The 18,518-nt window shown below is 52.4% G+C and overlaps 2 protein-coding genes across 5 annotated transcripts in view; one reads left to right on the top strand and one right to left on the bottom strand.

Annotated features, from left to right (window-relative positions):
• The window catches only part of PKD1 (polycystin 1, transient receptor potential channel interacting), a 103,631-nt gene extending 91,535 nt beyond the window's left edge, over positions 1-12,096 (top strand). The window contains exons 35-46 of the mRNA XM_067305968.1: positions 366-484; positions 1,684-1,886; positions 2,345-2,539; positions 3,378-3,517; positions 5,162-5,289; positions 5,668-5,836; positions 6,811-6,936; positions 7,104-7,278; positions 7,928-8,215; positions 9,563-9,697; positions 10,069-10,383; positions 10,842-12,096. Coding sequence (XP_067162069.1) covers positions 366-484; positions 1,684-1,886; positions 2,345-2,539; positions 3,378-3,517; positions 5,162-5,289; positions 5,668-5,836; positions 6,811-6,936; positions 7,104-7,278; positions 7,928-8,215; positions 9,563-9,697; positions 10,069-10,383; positions 10,842-11,468 — 2,620 coding nt within the window. The 3' untranslated portion in view covers positions 11,469-12,096. The remainder of the gene's footprint in view (positions 1-365; positions 485-1,683; positions 1,887-2,344; positions 2,540-3,377; positions 3,518-5,161; positions 5,290-5,667; positions 5,837-6,810; positions 6,937-7,103; positions 7,279-7,927; positions 8,216-9,562; positions 9,698-10,068; positions 10,384-10,841) is intronic.
• A 4,474-nt stretch (positions 12,097-16,570) lies between these two features.
• Positions 16,571-18,518, bottom strand: part of TSC2 (TSC complex subunit 2) — a 35,739-nt gene continuing 33,791 nt past the window's right edge. For all 4 annotated transcript variants that reach the window (XM_067306280.1, XM_067306283.1, XM_067306281.1 and 1 more), the window contains one exon: positions 16,571-18,210. In XM_067306280.1, coding sequence (XP_067162381.1) covers positions 18,043-18,210 — 168 coding nt within the window. In that variant the 3' untranslated portion in view covers positions 16,571-18,042. The remainder of the gene's footprint in view (positions 18,211-18,518) is intronic.

Raw genomic sequence — 18,518 nt, 5'->3', positions numbered from 1 at the left:
GACTGAAGGGAGAAGGGGATTTGAACCTCTGCTCTGTCACTGTGCCCAGAGCCACCCTGCTTTGGGACCCAAATCTCTGCCCAGATAGGCTGGCAGCTAATTGCTGGATAGCCAGTGCAGAGCAGCAGGGTCAGGGAGGGGAAGGACTTCCAGCTTCCCATGAGACACAGAACAGAGTGTCCAATCACTCCAACAGCCTGAGCCCACTGCATTAGAAGAAGAAAGTGCTTCTAACTGGCCACAGGGCTGCTGTACTGGTGTTAGTGCTGGAGTTCAGTCTGCCTTGGAGCCAGCCTGCCACAGGCCTGCTCACTGCAGAGGCAGCACTGGCACAGCTCACCGGTAGCACCACTTTGCCTTGGCAGGTCCAGTGTGTTCGGGGAGAAGGTTGAGACCGTCATGATGCAGAAGCTGAATGACAAAGGCCAGAACGTGGCAGCCCCTCCTAGGGAAGTGAGCAGATCAGCCAAGTCGACATGGACAGGTACCAGGGCTGCAGGGCTGTGTCCAGCATTGGGGCTTGGTGAAGGGGGGCTGAGGATGTGCACAAGAGGGGCCTTCACACCCAACAGCAGTTGGGAGGAAGATAAATAGACAAGGAGATTTAGGAGAGGCTGCTGTCTTCCTTGGGATATGTTTGCTATTTCCTGCCAGTTTGGGGCAACTTCTCTCTGATCCCTGGGTCCCAATAAATCCTAGGCCACCATTCGTTCTGTGGTATCCCCCACTGTACACCCTAGGGAAGCTCCACTCACTGCTTCCCCCATTGCTCTGCTCTCTGCAGCCCTCTGCAGACATCAGTTATTTCATTCAGCCTTCCTAAGGAGGAAGAGCGAGAGTCTTTGTACATAACTAGAGGGGAAAGGGAGTCAAATGCCAATGAAAGTTCAAACCAACAAACAAGGCAAAGAAAAGGAGAAGAGATGCCTCCTACTGGGTCATACGAGACAACAGCCAGCCAGCTGGAGTTGCACAAGGCAGGGAGCAGACTGTCATGCCCTGGGAAGGTCTGGGTGGTGATAAGTGCTCTGGTGTCAGGCCCCGTGGAGAAGCTAAGTGTCAGCTCTCTTAGCATGAGCTTTTGGCTTCCCAGGGCACAGCTTCTCTAGAGCAGGCTGCAGCGCAGAAAATTGGACACAGCAGCAATCCTCTTGGGTCTGTTAAAATCCATCAGTTCCTCTTGCTTGATGAATGTCTGTAGTATCTTTATGCCAGCATTTATTCACATGGGTGGATGAAAGAAGCTGTGTCTGAGCAAGCCGCAGGCCAGGGTGGCTTAGCAGTCTGAAAGGCCAGCAGTTGTGAGGGCATCTCCAGTCTCCAGAAGTCTGTGGCTTTTAATGGGTCTTGGGGGTAGCACCTCCAGCCAGTCCAGTCCTGGACATGCCTGATTTCCTGGGGCTCTGATGAAAAGTAGGGAACAGATTCCATCCTCCAAATCCCATCTCTTCCTCCTGCCCTCTCTGTGCTGTCTGCATATGCGAAACTGCTGTTCTGAGGCTAGCTGTGTTTCACGTGCTGTCCACATTGCTACTTAGTGTGTGATGTCTGGGACAATCCCTCCAAACTCACCCAGGACTGGTGGCGAGTACTCTGCTGGGATGAGTCATTGCTCAGCCCTTCCTGTGCCCATTTGGTCCCTTTTGCAGTGATATTTACTCTTGTTTTCCTTCCCTTCCTCAGTTGCAGACCAAACATTCAGGAAGCGCTTGCTGCCACCCTGGTGCTCCTATCTGGCTCATGGCATCAGTCTCCTCCTCTTTGCCACCTCCACTGGGGTCTCTGTTTGGATTGGTGTGGGCTTTTCCTCCAGTGTTGCCCTCATGTGGCTCATCTCAGGGATATTCAGCTTTTTGTCATCCTTCTTGGTCTGGGAGCCCCTGAAGGTAAGGAGAGAGTAAGGGAGTGCACAAGCACATTATCTGCATGCATGCGTGTACACTCACGCACGCCGTTTCCTGTGACTACCAGCATCCCTCCACTCTGGATTAGCAAGTCCCTGGGGATCATCTGTATCTTTAGCTGTAATAAGTAGCTTGTCCAGATACTAATCAACTCATGGTGGACACTGAGTGGACTGAATTCTCTCCACCATCTTCATATCCCTGCAGGTGGTGAAGTGGACGCACACTAGCAGCAGCAGGAGAGGTAGTGCTGGTGGCAGTTTGTTCTAGGGGTAGTCCAGCTGCTCCAAGGCAGTGCTCGGCTGCAGTGCTGTGCTGGCTGGCTGGCTGTGCCCATGCTCAAAGGCAAACAGGAGCTGCTGCCTGCAGGAGTCCTGTAAAGGGGAGTCCAGCTGGCCTGGCTCTCTCTGCATGCTCGTGACACTTCTTGCCTCTCCCAGGTTTTGCTGGAAGCCCTCTATTTCTCACTGGTTGCCAAGCGCTTGCACCCAGAGGAAGATGACACCTTGGTGGAGCATCCATTTGTTGAGCATGTTTCTGAGAAGATCAGCAAAGTCCGACCTCCGCAGGGATTTGCCCTTTTCCAGGCCAAGGAGGAGGCCAGGAAGGTCAAACTACTGCACAAGATGCTGAAGGTAAGATGTGTCTCGTGATGCCCATGGCGCCTAAGGCAGCGGTAGAGTGCTAGCTCCAGGATCTGAGATACATCTTTGTATGGGCCCCCCAATCCGTCTGTGATCTCCTGAGCTAGTAGGCACTTGTCTCCAATCTCTGCCTTGGTTCCCCCATCTGTAGAAAGCAGATAGTGACATTCATTTTCTCTGTGAAGTTCTCCGAGATCTGAGGTGGTTGGAAAGCAGAACTGGGGATTGTTGTTCATCCTCAGTTTGGAACAGATAGCATGTTTGTAGCGTGCAGTAATTCAGGTGTTTGAGGTTAAAGAAAGGCTTGCAGTGTGGAGGATATGCCAGCTTTGGACCAGTGCACAAGACAATGCATTAGCTGAGTCTTGTGAAACACAACTCCCCACTTGGGAGCAGAAATTTCAATCTTTTCATGGATAATTCAGTGCTAATCCTCTGCACTGGTGCTGGGGATATACACCTACTTTGAGGGAGTTGAGTTATTTTTAACTGAGTGATGTCCCTTTAAAGGATGGAAACTCTCATAACTGTTGTATAAGCCAAGCTGCCAGCATATAGGACCTCGTACAGGGAGGTTGTGCAATGCATATCAACTGAAACATGTGGTGCTGGCTGCCTTGAAAAGAGAATATTGTTATGAGCCTGTGGTCTGGCTTTCATTTTAAACAGCTTCCCATATGGGAGGAAAAAAAAATAGAGCATTCTTTGAGGCCCAATCCTGCTGCATGGCAACTGGTGGAAAGCACTGATTTGTGGCAGGAGCAGGATTGGGACCCAACCCCACCGCTGTCCCTGACTGCGATCTCCCTTTCTGTTCTCTGCTTGCCAGAATTTCCTCATCTACATGTTGTTCTTGCTGGTGATCCTGCTCACTAACTATGGAGATGCCTCCCGCAACAGCAGGACCTTCCTTTTGCAGAGCTCCATCAAGCAGCAGTTGGGCAGCAACGAATTCCTCCGAATCAAGAGGTAACCACAAAGGACCTGGGGATGGGGAGGGACAAGATGTTGCTTTAAGTCAGATAAGCTGTGCAGGGCTGCAGCAAGGAGTCAGTGAGCAGGCTTACTTCCTTCAGCCGTTAATTGGGCACAGCAAGGCAGAAATGTCTGGCTCTGGCTGCCCTGTTCTGGGTGGAATTGGCTGTTGGGATGGTGCTCTACAGTCACTTGCAGGAGAGAGGTCCTGAGCTCTGTGGAGAGCACTGACACCTCTGTGGAGCTGGAGCGCTCACAAACAGCACTAGGGTACTGCATGGCAGCAAGCAGGTCCCTTCCTTTCCCTGTGGCTCAGCTTCTCCCCTGGAAAAGAGAAGGACTTGTAGGGATTGAGAGCTTTAATTCCTTTGCATTTTTAAGCCCTTCTCAGTGGGAAGGGACTTTGTGAATTACAGATGTTTATCTTTCTGTATCTGGTCAAAAGGATGCAAGTTTGTTCTATTTGCAAAATCTACAGCTTTAAATAAGATTTAGCCGTATACAGGATCATGAAAATGGTTGCAGTTAACATTAGTGAGGTGACAGCTGGGAACCACCTGGGGCACCAAATCAGCTGAAAAGATGCAAAAATAACATCTCATATAAATGGAAAGGGCTTTCCTTCCTTTCTCTGCACATACGGTTTAACTAGATTAAAATTTCCCAGTTGAGTTTCCACATTGCTGTAAACTCCAGCCGTTCAGAATGATATCAGAATGGCTGCCTGGAATTAATTGTGTCTTTGCACCCGTCTCACTACAGACCTCTTGATTTGTTCTGTGCAAATAAAATTTGGCTTGTCCATGCCACACACTCGTAGAAATTTTGATTCACAACATGAATCAGGAATGATTCCACTGAACTCAATGGAATTACTAGCATGACAGTGGTGTAAAAAGGAAGAGTAGAATCTGGTTCTAAAAATCATCTCCTTTCCATTGCACTGCTGCAGACCTGCTGGTCTGATCCCTCATCCAGTTCCCACCTCCTCCATCCCACATGCTTTTTGCAGTGTGAGGCACTGATCCTGAAAGGAAAGCTAGCTCAGATGCCAGGGAACAGCACTTCATCGACAGCTCCTTTGCACTGCCTAGGACTGGTCAGCAAGGACCAGGCTCAGAGCTGTTTCAAAGCTCATTTTTGAGTTCAAAGGCTCAAAGATACTTTGGGGGCATCTTGTTTCTTCAGAGGAACTTGTCAGGAGAAAACATGGTGCAATCAGTTTGGCCTCCCAGGGAGCCTGGGCTGAGGGGGGCTGAGCTGAGCAATCCTCCTCTCCTCATGGCTGCGTGCTGCCTGCCAAAGAGGCAATGGGATCAGGCACCTGCTCAGTCTCTCCCAGGTCTGTAGGATTTCACTGGAGGTTCAGCGTGGTGTTGAGTGGATTCAGTCTCCTCTAGTTCTTGCATGTCTAATAACCATTTTCCTGACACCCCTACCTCAGCACAGCTGGTAGAGTATGGATGGAAGTACTGCCTCTGCCTGCTGGCCAAACACCTGGGAGGAGAGGAGCCCAGGTTACCAGTCCAAAACCCAGTTCCTTCATCCAAGAGGAAATACAAATGTTCAGATCATGCAGAGACTGCCTCTAGCAGAGCTGCCCCAGGAGCTTTGCCTCTCGTCTTTCTCTTGTTGCAGGTCAGATCAGTTCTGGGTCTGGATGTCACAGGTGTTCCTCCCTTTTCTCTACAACAACCAGTCGGGTCAGGAGAGCTACAGTACCACACTGGGGGCAGCCCGGCTGCGCCAGCTCCGGCTGCGAGAAGGTAGGTTGGCGATGGCCCAGGGCTCTGCTGTCGTGTGGCAGGTGATGACGCTTCCTGGAGGGATGAAATGGCCAGATCTGGATGCAGCGAGGGGTCTGAACGAAGCACAGCAGATGTTACAGAAGCACCTTTTTTTCCTCTGTGGCGTATATATTAATGTACCTCTGGTTCTGCTGGCTCCAGAGATGAGACAAACCAGGGCAGTCGGTCATGAGGATGGAGGGGATTTGCACTGATGAAGATGGTTTGGCTTGACTTCTGGAGGTGTGACTGAGGATGTGGAGGGGGGCTTGGGAAAAGGGAGATTAGTGTGAAAGCTCGGATTTGTACTGGCTGCTTTGGGCTCCCTTTAAGATGACAATGTTGGTCTCATTTCAGCCGAGTGCCATCACACCGCTCAGGACCTGCTCCGCGGGATGGGCACAGCTGCCGGGAGGAACTGCACTGACTCGCGCAGCTTTTCTACCGCTGATTACGCAGCTGGCTGGGAAAGGGCGGCTGGGAATTTGACAGCTGCATGGTCCTACTCGCCCCCTGACCTCACAGGGTAAGAGGCTGCCAGCCTTCACCTACACTTTCTGCTCCCTGTGCCAAAGGCATTGTGTCTTTTCAGCTGATTTGGTGCCCCAGGTGGTTCCCAGCTGTCACCTCGCTAATGTTAACTGCAGCCCCTGAGCCCAGCAAAGAGTAAATAAATAGAGTTGCCAAAGGCCTTCCCTGAACACGTCCACGCTGACCTCTGTGCTGGCAGTTTGAATGGTGGGAGTCGCATAGTTCCCACTCACTCTAACTTCACTGGAGATGCACGTGTCACCATGAGTTGTCTGAGCAGCAGCATGGTGCCGTTCTCAGGGGTCCGGGGCAGACAGTGCAACCCTGCAACTTTAAGGGCAGAAACAAGCTGCAGCACAAGGTAACTGAGCCACCCTGTAGAGACCAAAGGGCAGCAGTAGCTCAGTTTTCTGTCAAAGTAGGTTACAGGTTTTGAGCGTTATCAGCACAGTGAAAAATAAATCACATTTAATTTCTGCTCTGATTTATTCCTGGGCACTTGTTCATTGAAGTCTGGGGCACCACAGGGCCAGGGGCTGTTCTGAGGTTGGGAACACCAACGTGGATTGATGGACATCTGTAGCTTGTCCAGTGAAACAAATAATGAGGAAGCTGGTGCCCTCAGATAGCTCAGGATGGACAGTGTAGGCATCAGGGTGAAACAAGGCAGATGTTACGGAGGCACCTTTTTTCCTTCTGTGGCATATATATTAATGAACCTCTGGTTCTGCTGGCTCCAGAGATGAGGCAAACCAGGGCAGTCGGTCATGAGGATGGAGGGGATTTGCACTGATGAAGATGGTTTGGCTTGACTTCTGGAGGTGTGACTGAGGATGTGGAGGGGGGCTTGGGAAGAAGGGAGACAGTGTGCACACCCACTCCCAGTCTGCCACACAGTGGTTTCTCCCAGGCGGTCCTGCTCTGTCCTTCATCTTCAGCACTAACCCTCTGGCTCCTCTTCCTCTGCAGAGTCTGGTACTGGGGTTACCTCTCTTTCTATGATAGCGGTGGTTATGTCCAGGAACTGGGGGCTTCACTAGAGGAAAGCAGGGCTCAGCTGAGTTTCCTTCAGCAGCACACCTGGATCGACAACATGTAAGTGTGGCAGGGGCAAAGGAGATGTTCTTCTGTCACCCACATTTTAAATGGGCACTGCTGGGGTGTTATAGCGGGAAGAGGATCTGCAATCCTACAAAACAGCAGCACCAAACCCAGGGCTGATGTTGTCCCAGTACCCTGAGCCTTTCTTCTCCCCTCCACAGGAGCCGGGCAGTCTTTGTGGAGCTGATGCAGTATAACCCCAGTGTGGACCTGCATGCTGCCATCACGCTGCGGCTGGAGTTCCTGGGGGCAGGCCAAGCCGTGACTGCTGTCACCATTAGCCCCTTCCCGCTGCTGCGGCTCAGCGGGGGCGTCACACTGCAGCTCCTCATGATGGTCAGTGCGGCACTTCCTCTTTCCGCTCCTGTTCTCCCTCGGTCACTTCACAGGGTGCTTCAGGGGCCTGGTGCATGGGCTCCTGGCAGCGCAGCATAGGTCACCTCAGACTAAAGCTCCCCTGCCTGAGGCCACTTATCCCCATGGCTGTCATCACTCTGCTTCCAGGCCTGGCCTGTGCACAGTAAACATCCTTGCCACCACTGCAGAGAAGGAGGTTCCCCTTGTTAGGGAGCATTTGCTGGTTCTGTCTCAGTCCTTCTGCTTCATTCCTGTCACTGTGGAAACTTGAGGCCTTTGTTTTTCTGTTCCCAGTAAGGACATGAGCCAGCCGAGACCTCTGCATCCTTGGAGACCCCAGCTGGCTGAAGGTTAGGTGTAGGCAGATCCTGCCCTGCCCTTCCCACCTGGGCGCTCCCTGCACTGGCCCCAGTACAGGGAGTTTCACTGCTGGGGCAGGAGAAAGTGGGGCGCTGGCTGGGCTAGAGGAAGGCCTGGAGAAATTCGGGGCAGTGGGCCCAGGCTGTAGGGCAGCAGAACCCGGACACTGGGCTCTGGCTGTCCTGGGGTGCTGTGGGCTCCTTCGGTGCAGCACAGCAGTCAAGCACTGTCCTGTCCTTCCCTGGCAAACTTTCCGCTCCTCCCCCAGGTCTTCCTCATGATGTTTGTGGTCTACTTCGTGGTGTCCGAGTCGCTGTCCATCAAGAAGGAAGGCAGGGCCTACTTCACCCTGTGGGGCAACTACGGCCAGTGGGTCTTCATCCTCCTTACCACCTGCACTGTGGTGGTGCACCTCAGCCAAGCCACCCTCGCCGACCAGCAGTGGCTCAAGTACCTCAACAACCGCAAGGGTTTCACTAACTTCTACCAGGTGGCCTTTCTCAACACAGTCTTCAGCACCTTGGCTGCCTCCCTCCTCTTCCTCCTGACTGTGCAGGTATGGAGAGGGCTGGATGGGAGCGCCACATGGGCAAGGTGTGAGCTTGGCGCATCTGCGCCAGGTCTCCTTCCCTGCACGATCCCAGAGTAAGGGTAGCAAAGGATCCTGAAGTAAAATCAAGTGTAGGACCATGGCCCTGCCATGCCAGGCACTGATAAAGTTCAAAGGAGCTGCTCCCCCCTCCAGATCCTATAGCAAGACAGAGGTGACGGGCAGTGATGCCAGAAGCACACGGCAGCAGCAGACATTCCTGTCCAGGGCAGAAGTGCTGAACCTTTCAGATATCCAGGCGCTCCTGAGCCACGCACCCGCCTGCAGCTCTGCTGCAACAGTTAATCGCTAAAGCCTCTCTCAGCCCTCAGTTCCCTGCACGCTGCGGAAGGGGAGGGGAGTTCAGCCTAATGTGGCTGATGGACGCTTTATTCAAAGAGCCCCTTGATGAGAGCTTCCTCTGCTCTGCCAGAGTTTCTCAGTTTTGTAGACATTTTAGGGAGATCCTCAAGACCCTTAAGAAAAATGTGTCAAAGGAGGGGAGAGATGGAGGATCAGGTTTTAAAGGCAGGAGGAAGACGTGCGTCTGCTGCTACGTGGGTTGACAGCAAATGTTGACTGTAGCTGCTTTAAAAGAATCCAAGGGGCCCAGGCACTGGACACGTGTTAAATAGAAATATGTAACATGGCAGGGTTACAAGCGCTAGAGTTCGGCTGTAATGTGGGTGATTCTCAGAGGCGCTCTGGGCGAGCGCAGGACGGGCAGGGAGGCAACCCCAGACGCGCAGTTTGCTGGGCGGCAGTGAAGCAGTTAAGAGGCGAGCGCTGAGGTGTGCATGGGGGCTCGTGTGGGTCAGTTTGACAGGGCTCTTGTATCACCTCCACCCACGGCTCACGGGGAAGGGGCAGACTCAGCCGCCGTCAGCGTGACGGCTGTTGCGGTGAGGCGCACAATGGGAGCCCTTGTTCTGAAGTTTGCTCCGTTTATTGTAACGGTGTTATGACCCCCCCCCCCCCTCCCCAGATGGGGGCTGTTCTAGGCAGTGCAGATACTGTAATGTCTGGGGGCCAGAGGCAGCGCAAGAATACTGGGGCCTCCCCATTAATCACACTGGACACCCATGTGTCCTGAGCCCGTGGACTCGGTGTCCGTGCAGGACTTGCCTGCCTTCCCGTTGCAAGTCTGCAAATGCAGCCCAAGAGCAGGCAGCACTGTAACGTCTGCTCCCCTGCCAGGGCAGGGACAGCACGGAGGAGGCTCTGCAGTAACACGCCGTGTTGGAAGGATCTTGCAGCAGCCTCTGCAGCTGGGCCTCTGATCCCCGTTGTAACACCATCCTCTCTTGGTCCTAGGCTGCCCAGCAGCTGCGTTTTGTCAGGCAGTGGTCCGTGTTTGGGAAAACCATTCAGAAGTCCATGAAGGAGCTGACTGCCGCAGGGCTTGCGTTCACTGTCCTCATCCTGGCGTATGCACAGCTTGGCTTCCTGGTAACTACCGATGCCTCTGGCATTCTCTGTCTCACCTTACAGGGTGGCTGGTTGTGAGCAAGGACTGTCCAGGGTTGCGTGTTATCCCCTTCCTCCCTCACCATGATATTTCTGTGAGCAAAGCCCAACAGGCCCTTTTGGCATTTGCAAATCCCAGCCTGCACAGAGCTCTTAGGGGTGGGTTTGTCTACAACAGATGAGGCTGCTTCGGCCAGGGGCTGTGTCTGTGACATGTCCCTGTCCTGGCTGATCAGTGGGCAGCTCCTCAGGGCTCATGCTTTGAAAATGGGGTGGTGGGTACTGGGGGGGCAGGGGGACACTTTGCCACTGACTGATCCATTTTCATAACATCTCTCACATCCCCTTTGCAGCTTTTCTCCTCCTCCTCGGAGTCCTTCCGCAGTATTGGCAGCAGCCTCCTGCTGCTCTTTGCCATGGTGCGGGGCAGCGTGAACCTCTGCCCCAGCCTGCCCGAGTCTTCTGGGCTGTACTACCTGTTCTGCACTAGCTATATTGTCCTGGAGGTGTGGATCATGCTGAGGCTCTTCACTGTGGTGCTTATCTACAGCTATCGGGAAATGCACTTTGAGCTGTACCGACCAGCCTTTGAGCCCCAGGACTATGAGATGGTGGAGCTCTTTGTGCGCAGGCTGAAAATGTGGATGGGCTTTAGCAAAGCCAAGGAGGTAAGTGCAGCCCTGGGAGACTCCAAGGGGAAGGGGCTCAGCAGCAGGTGACAGGCTGCAGACTTTTGCCGAGAAGCAGCATCCACCATCCTTGGACTTCCTTTGCTTCTGGCTGCTTCTCACTGCTATTCGCAGGCAGGTCAATGCCAGCCCCTCTGGCAGGCGAGGGATGGAGCAGTGGCAGTTCCTCGAGGCCCAAGGGATGGGTTAGTGATGCGGCATTACAGGGGCATTTGCTGCCAGTTCTCAGTCCCACCGTTGCATGTGTGGTTGGTTGGCTTGTTTGTTTTTTTCTTTGGGGATCCATCCCCAGGTCCATGCTGTGGACTGGCCCACCAGAAACAACTGGTAGTGGCACCGTGGCTGTTTGGAGAGGGTGCGCAGTGCCTGCCACAGCAGAGCGCTCCCAGTGCCAGCTTCAGAAATAACCTTGTTCCCTGCCCCCTCTTCTCTTCCAGTTCCGCCACAAGGTGAGGTTTGAAGGGATGGAGCCCCTGCCATCCCGAGACTCCAGCGACTCCAAGTCCTTTCGGGGCCCCACTCCCAGCGCTGCCTCTGACAGCTCCAGGGCCTCCACCTCCTCCAGCCAGATGGATGGGCTCAGCCTTGTGCTGAGCACCCGGGACAGCCTGGAAGTGGATGCCGACATCCAGCGGCTCCTTTCCCTCTTTGAGATGCTGCTAGCCCAGTTTGACCGGGTCAATCAGGTGACAGAGGACGTGTATCGCATCGAGCACCAGCTGGAGGGCTCTCAGAGCCGCCGCTCCAGGAAAAGGTCCACCCAGACGATGGAGGACGTCCTGAGCAGGTACTGCCTGGGCAGCACAGAGCAGGGGCCCATGCCCGAGACCTCTTCCGACACGGACCTGCAGCCCCCGCGGGACTCCTTGCTGTCCCCCCACTCTCCGGCCCCCCTGCCAGGCAGCAGGGGCTCTGTGCCCAGCCGGCTCCTTCGAGCAAGCAGGGGCATTAGCGTGGCTTCTTCTGTGCTCTCCCCACACAAAACGTATGCCTCTCTGGTACCTGCAGTAAAAAAGAAACGGACCCTCCGGGCCAAGAATAGGGTCCACCCCACTGTCAAATAACAGGAGCCATGCTGGGCGTCACGGGGAGGAACGCCCCTTGGAGGGCAGAGGGCCTTGGAAGGGGTTTGCCAAGGGCAGGCTGTGCCTGTGAGCCGGAGCTGGAGCCCCAGGCGGCCACCACGTTGGAAGGCTCGTGCCGTGGCTGCTGCGCCCGTCAGGGCGCGTGTGGCTGCTTGGCTGGACCATGGCCGGCACAGAACCTCGACCCTCCGTGCTCCTGACCGCACAGGTCGTTTGTGCTGACTTCCTTCCTGCTGGTTCCCAGCAATTAAGGGTTCATTGGAGAAGGCTCAGCCTCCCCTCCCGGACAGCTGGGGAGGTGACAGGGTCACGCTGGAATCACAGTCAGCAGAGGCAGCGTGCAAAAAATACCTGTTACAGTAGGGCAGCATTAAAAAGATGTTAAATGGCCCCAACGGCAAACAGACGGCGCAAGGCAACTGTCACAGGGCCACCGTCCTGGGGCTGGCGCAGAGCGAGCGGCACAAGGCTCCCCTCCGCTGCCCGCTGGCTGTGCCGCTGGGCGTGCAGAGGAGAACCCCAGGCCTTCAAGGTTTGAACTGTCTTGGATTTTGCTGACCAGACACACTGTGGAGGAAAGCTACAGGTTTCAAGAAGTTATTTAACCGCCTTTTTTTTTTTTTTTAAGCATAAATATATATATAGATATAGCTAAATGGTATCTACACCCAATCAGTTAATTTCCAGTATTGGCTTTTATCCTCCGGAAATTGGTACTATTATTTGTATTTAAAGAAATCCAATATTTAAAACAAATGACATTGCAAGCTGCAGCGAGCTGCTGGCCTTGCTACCCAGCCAGGCTTGGAGAGGACAACTAGCAACAGTTCAACCCGAAGGGTGCGGAGACTTCAGGGGATGCTTTCAGGCCGTCTCTGAGACGGGGGTTGCCGACGTGCTGGCTTCACGGCGGCCCCCCCCCACCCCGCTCCCTGCCAGCGCTGGCCCGCACGCGGCGGGCCCCCTGGGTGAGCATGCTGTTGGCTGCTTAGCTTTTCTAATCCAAGGAATGTATTGACGTAAGTATATGTATTTTTTTGGTTTACTTGTTCATATGTACTGCCCAGCACTTTAAACAATGCTTTCCTCAGCTAACAATGACACATGCGATCTAACAAGAACGGGATAATATATCACAAAAGCAGTATTTTTTTTTTTTTTAAATCATAAACGGAAATGAGCAGGAGATGAGAAAGTGAACGCAGCCCTGCCACGGGAGCCCGTGCCATCAGCCCCGAAAGCACAGCTGCGTGTGAAAGGAGGGGTGGAGGGACGCCTACCAACGTGCTTGTCCGGGTCGGAAAGGGGCAAACGCTCCTCATGGCCCTGTGGTCCCCGCACGCCCCGGCAGTACGTTGGGCTACAGCTGGCCTGTGCTCACAGTGCCGCGGGGCAGCCGCAGCGCCGCAGCCCCGGGCTGGGAAGCAGGGCAGAGCTGCGGGCCGGGCAGCCGGCTTGCGCTGCAGGGCACCCGATGGCAGGAGCGCGCTTCAGCAGCTCGGCGCTCTGGAAAGCTCCCCCGGCGCTGCGTTCACTTTGTCATTGCCGTTTCGTATTATGTATATTGTAAGTAATTTATATGGGTTTTAAAAATGTATATATTTTTGTATGTTTGCTATATTTTCATAGCATCGGTAATGTGTTTGAAACATGTAGATAGGAGACAGAATACTATTGTCAGAGTTATTTAAAGGATGTATTAAGTGCTTCTTTCTAGGAATGTTCCATGTATATAAAGTATTAGGTGTCTGTGTGCATGCGGTGCATATGCTCGCGTCCCAGCTGTGGTTCAGGCCGGGCTGGCTCTGGTTCAGTCCCTGCAGGTGGAGCGGAGCGTGGCAGGGGGAAGCCCCACAATGCACTAGTTGGTGTTTTCCCGAAACTTGCTCGATCCTTTGGAAATGGAGTCGAAGGGAGCTCTTAGAAACCAAGCCCAAGAGGAGGGCAGTTCTGCAGGGGACAGGACCGCGTGTTAAACTGCATCTCGCTGCTGACACTGCAGCTCCTGGAAGCAGCAGGCCCAAGTGCTGGGCCTCCCTGGCCCCTGGGAGGAGAGGACCTTTCCAGGGAGCCAGAGTGAGGGGGGCTTTTGAAGACATTTCCATTGCTGAGCATATCCCCTCTTTAGTCTCCCCATCCAGCTCCCAGCACCTTTGCTGTGCTGTGTTATATACTCTTAAAGGAGCTTTACAGCCCTGCCCCTTACTGTGGTGACTGAAGGAGGCAGCACGGGTGTTCCTTGTGATGGCTTTGAGACTGGTAAAGTCATCTTCTGAAAAAGTTTCTATTTATATAAAGGACAGACACTGTAGAAAGGTTGCAGAAGGATGTGTGCTGTAGAACGAAGCAGGGGTAGAGGGCGGCTGGGTTGCCATAAAGGGTGTTGAAAGAGTAGATGCAAAGAGGGAAGCAAAGCATAGAGTGGAAAAAAAATATATATTCCTGGTAACCATGAAGTTTTCCTAAGGGGAAAGATGAGGAAGGTTGGCGAGGAGATAGATGAAAGAGAAGTGCCTGGAGATTCAGTAGCAGTAGTTGGAGACCAAAGATTTGAGCTAGGCAGTGGTAGGTGACCATAGCACACAGTAAGAAACAGCAGAGCCCAGGTGAGCAGTGGCTCGTAGCCTGGCCCTGGGCCTGGTGCTGGCTCAGGTATTGATGTCAGCAAGCTTTGTGCACTGTACAGTAATAGTTCATCAGTCTTTTTTTGCAAACAAACATTTCCATCTTCCCCAGGACACTTCTGGTATGTAAAACTGTCTTTAACTCTAGGGATTTAAAGGATCCTGCTACTTCTCTGCTAAGCAGCATGGCAGCCAGCCTCGCTGCTGGTAAAGGTCCATGACCTGTGTTGAAGACTGGCATAGTGCTGGTGCCCGCAGTCCATTTCCAAAAACACGTAAGCCAGTAAAAGGAGCAGCAGCAAGGTGGCCCAGGATGGGGCACTTCCAGCTCTGTTAATGGTGCTGGGCACACGTCATGGTGCTCAGCTCACTGCCCAGCCCTGGGCTGGGGGTAGTGCAGTAACTCTATGGCCTCCCTAGGGAGAAGAAGGGAGTAATTATGAAGCAAATGGTGCTAGGTGAGATGCGCACAGAGAAAACGAGGTAAAATGGTGGGGTCTCTGTTCTGCTTCTGCCCTTAAAGCCTGAGGAGTGTCTGATTCTTTGAACATGCCTCCAAAGGGACGGCACTAGAGAATTATTCAGTTGTATGAAAAGCAACTGCCTTTGCAGACAAAAGCGAGTCCTTCAGCTAACACAGGCGCAGAACACCAGGATGTTGTTGGTCAACACAAAAGTGAAAAATGAGGGCTAGCACATGTGCGCACCAGCTTTCATGTACTCGCAGGAGTGGGGCATCAGTCCTTACTGTGTTTTGGATTCTTCTATGGGAGTTAATAAGTCAAAGGGGGGGGGGGGGTTGTAATTCAGCCTGCAGCTTCAAAAGCTAAAAAGCACAAACCAGGAAACTTGTGCATTATCATCAGCACCTCTCGTCTCGCTGTGGCAGAGAAATCTCTTGAAAAGAGCAGCTACATCTGCCCCCGCCGGTCATTTAGAAGGAAGCTGTTACTAGGAGTTAGGTGCAGGAAGGAGAAAGCGAGGCCGGACGCAGTGGCGAGCAGGGACCCGGCGCTCAGAACTGCCGTTAATAAGCTAACGTGAGGTGAGTGTGCAGCTTTAACAAGGGTGCGCCTGAAGTGAAGCATCAAGACTTTTGTTCCCGAAAGTGACTGTTTCTTACCAGGCTTGCTGCGTGCGTGTGTGTGTGCGTGCGCACACGTGTGAGTGTGAGTCGATGCGAGTGACTTACTTACTAAGTGCTTCTTCTAATCAAAGAGGAGCAGAAATGGGATAAGATAAGACAACTGCCCTCCTTCTTTTCCTCACTTGAAGCATGGAGAGCAGCTCTGGCCCCCACAGGTCTTTCTCGAGAAGCCAGACACCTCAGCCAGGGCCCCCAGGCTCGGTGGGCACCACCAGCAGCCTTCCAGCGATCATAGCTCTCATAGCAGCATTTATTTGTACAGAGCTACAGCAGCACTCACAGGGTCCTGCAGTGTCACAGCTAAGGTACCGCCTACACGTGCACTTAGCTGCAGCCAGAGTTACTAGTTGTGGAACTTTACTGTTGACAGCAATAAACTTGACTCACGGCTCTAACCAGTACGTACTCCTGAATGTATATTTCTGTGTTCATAGTCACCAAGGGATGGTTTCTTATTTATTGCCTTAAGTCTCACAAAGATGCAACAGTATCAAGCTGCTTAAATAAAAGCTCTATATCCACTAGTTTAAAAGGGAGAGAGGGACTCATACATAAATGCTTTTTTGTTTTTAAAAGAACAGATGATCATGACCAATACGTAAACTGTTACTGTCTGGTTAGCATTTCACTGCAATAAAAATACCGTATTTTGTAACTGTGGGGGGGGATGTTTCTTAAAAAATGACAAGGTCAAATAAAAGATGACTGCTAAGAACTGGCTCCTGTGGTTTGTTAAACTCACCACAACCCTGCAGGCAGGCAGTGACCCACTCACCACTGCCAGCAAGCGCTCAGAAAAGGCACAGCGCAAGGCAGCACTGACCAGAGCGAGTCCAGCCGGCTGGACAGTCCTGCCCCCTCCACCATCATTCTCCTTGACTGTGACTAGCATTTTAATGACGGCCTCCCGTACAGTACCAAGACCCTTCCTTACATCAGCCAGCCTCTTAGGGCAGCTCTGCTCTGTTATTAACTACATAAACTTGGCAGTGAGGGATGGTCAACACAAAGTATGGCATGAAGCTGGGGGCCTTTCTCAGCACCAGCACCCTCAAGGGACACAGGCCCTCAGCTGCAGCCGTTACCTGCTCCACCACCTCTGGCCGATGTTCTCAGAAGCTGAACCAAAACAGGGTCAGACTGAAGGGAAGCTGAGGCACCTGCCTGTGTAGGCATCTCTCCAATACAAAGACTCGAACACAGGCCATGTATCCCACCACATCCAGCACTTGCAATGGTTACTGACACATGAGTGATATGGATCTGAGAACTGAAAGGGGGAAGGGAGGAAATTACATTACTAGACACAGTTTGAGTCTTCCCAGGCCAGCAAGAACTCACTGACCATACAAATATTTTATTTCCTTTATGACTTATAAACACTCAAAACACAACATACACTTAGAGTTCCCAAACAGTCTTGCTTCAGTTAGTAGCATCTCTTTTCTCTCCTTGCCTGCCACTTTCCACCTCCCTGTGCTGATCGCATTTGTCTTCAGCTCCCTTCCAAGGGTTTTGCTGTTATCCATGATCCAAAAGTCACACTTCCCCTTCATTCACAAAGCAGGAGATAGATAAAGTACTCACAGTATAGTCCAGCTTACACAGTTTCTCCCAGTAAGGTAGTGTAGTGTCTGATGACCATCTTGCCACAAGATGGACTACATAATCCCATTATATGTGCGCACGCTCACACTGAAAAGGACCGTTGTTAACTGTTTCAACAGCCAGGGGCCCGGGAGGAGAGGCTCTCGCTATGTGATTAGTGCAATAGGCAAAACTCATTCAGAGATGATGCCACGATGACAAGTCAACAATCTTTTGAAAAAGGGAAGATAAAGTGTACTTCTCAGCGGATTTACCGGCTCCACGGAAAGGGACAAGAGTTATCCCCAAACACTTGGTAGAAATTCTGCAGCTGAACCTAAAAGCAAGGTTTGGCCCCTAGCTAAATCCTTGCGGAGTCAGCCCCAGGGGGTCAGACTGTCTTCATCACAAGTGATTTGTACACCAGCGCTCTCTGCCATTCTATCGCTCCGCTGACTGGCACCCATTGCCCTGCTTCACATTCCTTTTGTTTGCAAAAACATTTCTGCTGGATGAGGGAGGGCTCATTGCGAGTCTCTCAAAATGGAGAGATGTCCTTGGAAATTTAAGCAGCATATTTGGCAGGTGACTTTAGAGCCCAAATTAACTCTTACCAGAGCTGGCAGCAGAACAAGCCTGGGAGTCTGTAGAGCTCAAGTGCTGAAAGGCACTGAGGCCTGGAGAGTAACAGATTCCAGGATGCTTGGAAACAGCGATTGGATTTTTCAGTCCATTGTATTCAATCCCCAATAAAGGTGTCAAAATTCCCATAATTCCTGCTCCTTCCAACTACTGTGAAGAAGTGCAGAGCACCATACCGCCTTGATCTTAGTCTGCTCCCACCAAACACCGGTGTCAAATCTAGAGAAAGGTTTTGCAAGAAAGTTGCCAGCAGAGATTGAAGCCTTGAAATAGCTCAAGCCAAACAAAAACACAACAGAGTTGGTCCTCTCTTGGAGCATCTGCTGGGGATACAGTGTCCTTATTAGACATCAGTGGCAAGTCGAGACAATGAAACATGTTCAAGCCTCGTGGTACGGTTCAATGACTAGTTCACATGAAAGCAACACAGCCACACCGAGTTTGCCAAACCCTACTCATCTACATCCACGTGGCCGCATGGAGTCAGCATGCAGGGTAGAGAGCATTTGCTGCCTCTTATGTCTGAGAACAGACACACCGACCGCACTGGGGTTTACACAAACTCTGTGAAGTCATCCACCGAGGAGATCAGCCGCTTCCTCTGCCCAGTCTCATAGGTTGGCGGAGGGTCTTGAGGTATTTGGGGAGGGGGCTTTGCTGGAGCAGATGGATGCATTTGCAGGGGGAGGCCAGGAGTCTGGTACTGGGTTTCTTCACGTAGCTAAAAGTCAAATGAGAACTGATAAGCCCGATGTTCTCCCCAAACTCTTTTCACTCTCCATTTGGGCAGGGCAGCACTGGTTAGTCAGCACAGCTCATCTTACGATCACTAGAATGGTGCAGAGCGGGTGCAAGTCTGCGCCCAGATATTAGGGTCCCCAACCTGCTTGCAGCCAGGGAAGCTGTTTGGAAGCTAGCCAGTCCAGATCTACATCACTACACTCATCATTCCCACAAGAGCTGAATTCTAAACCTCACATGCATATTCATCCCCTGACTTATTCAGCAAATTATGATAGCTGATTTTAT

The sequence above is a fragment of the Apteryx mantelli genome, chromosome 16, assembly GCF_036417845.1.
Source record: "Apteryx mantelli isolate bAptMan1 chromosome 16, bAptMan1.hap1, whole genome shotgun sequence".
NCBI lineage: Eukaryota > Metazoa > Chordata > Aves > Apterygiformes > Apterygidae > Apteryx > Apteryx mantelli.
This window is presented reverse-complemented; position numbering and strand designations above follow the sequence as displayed.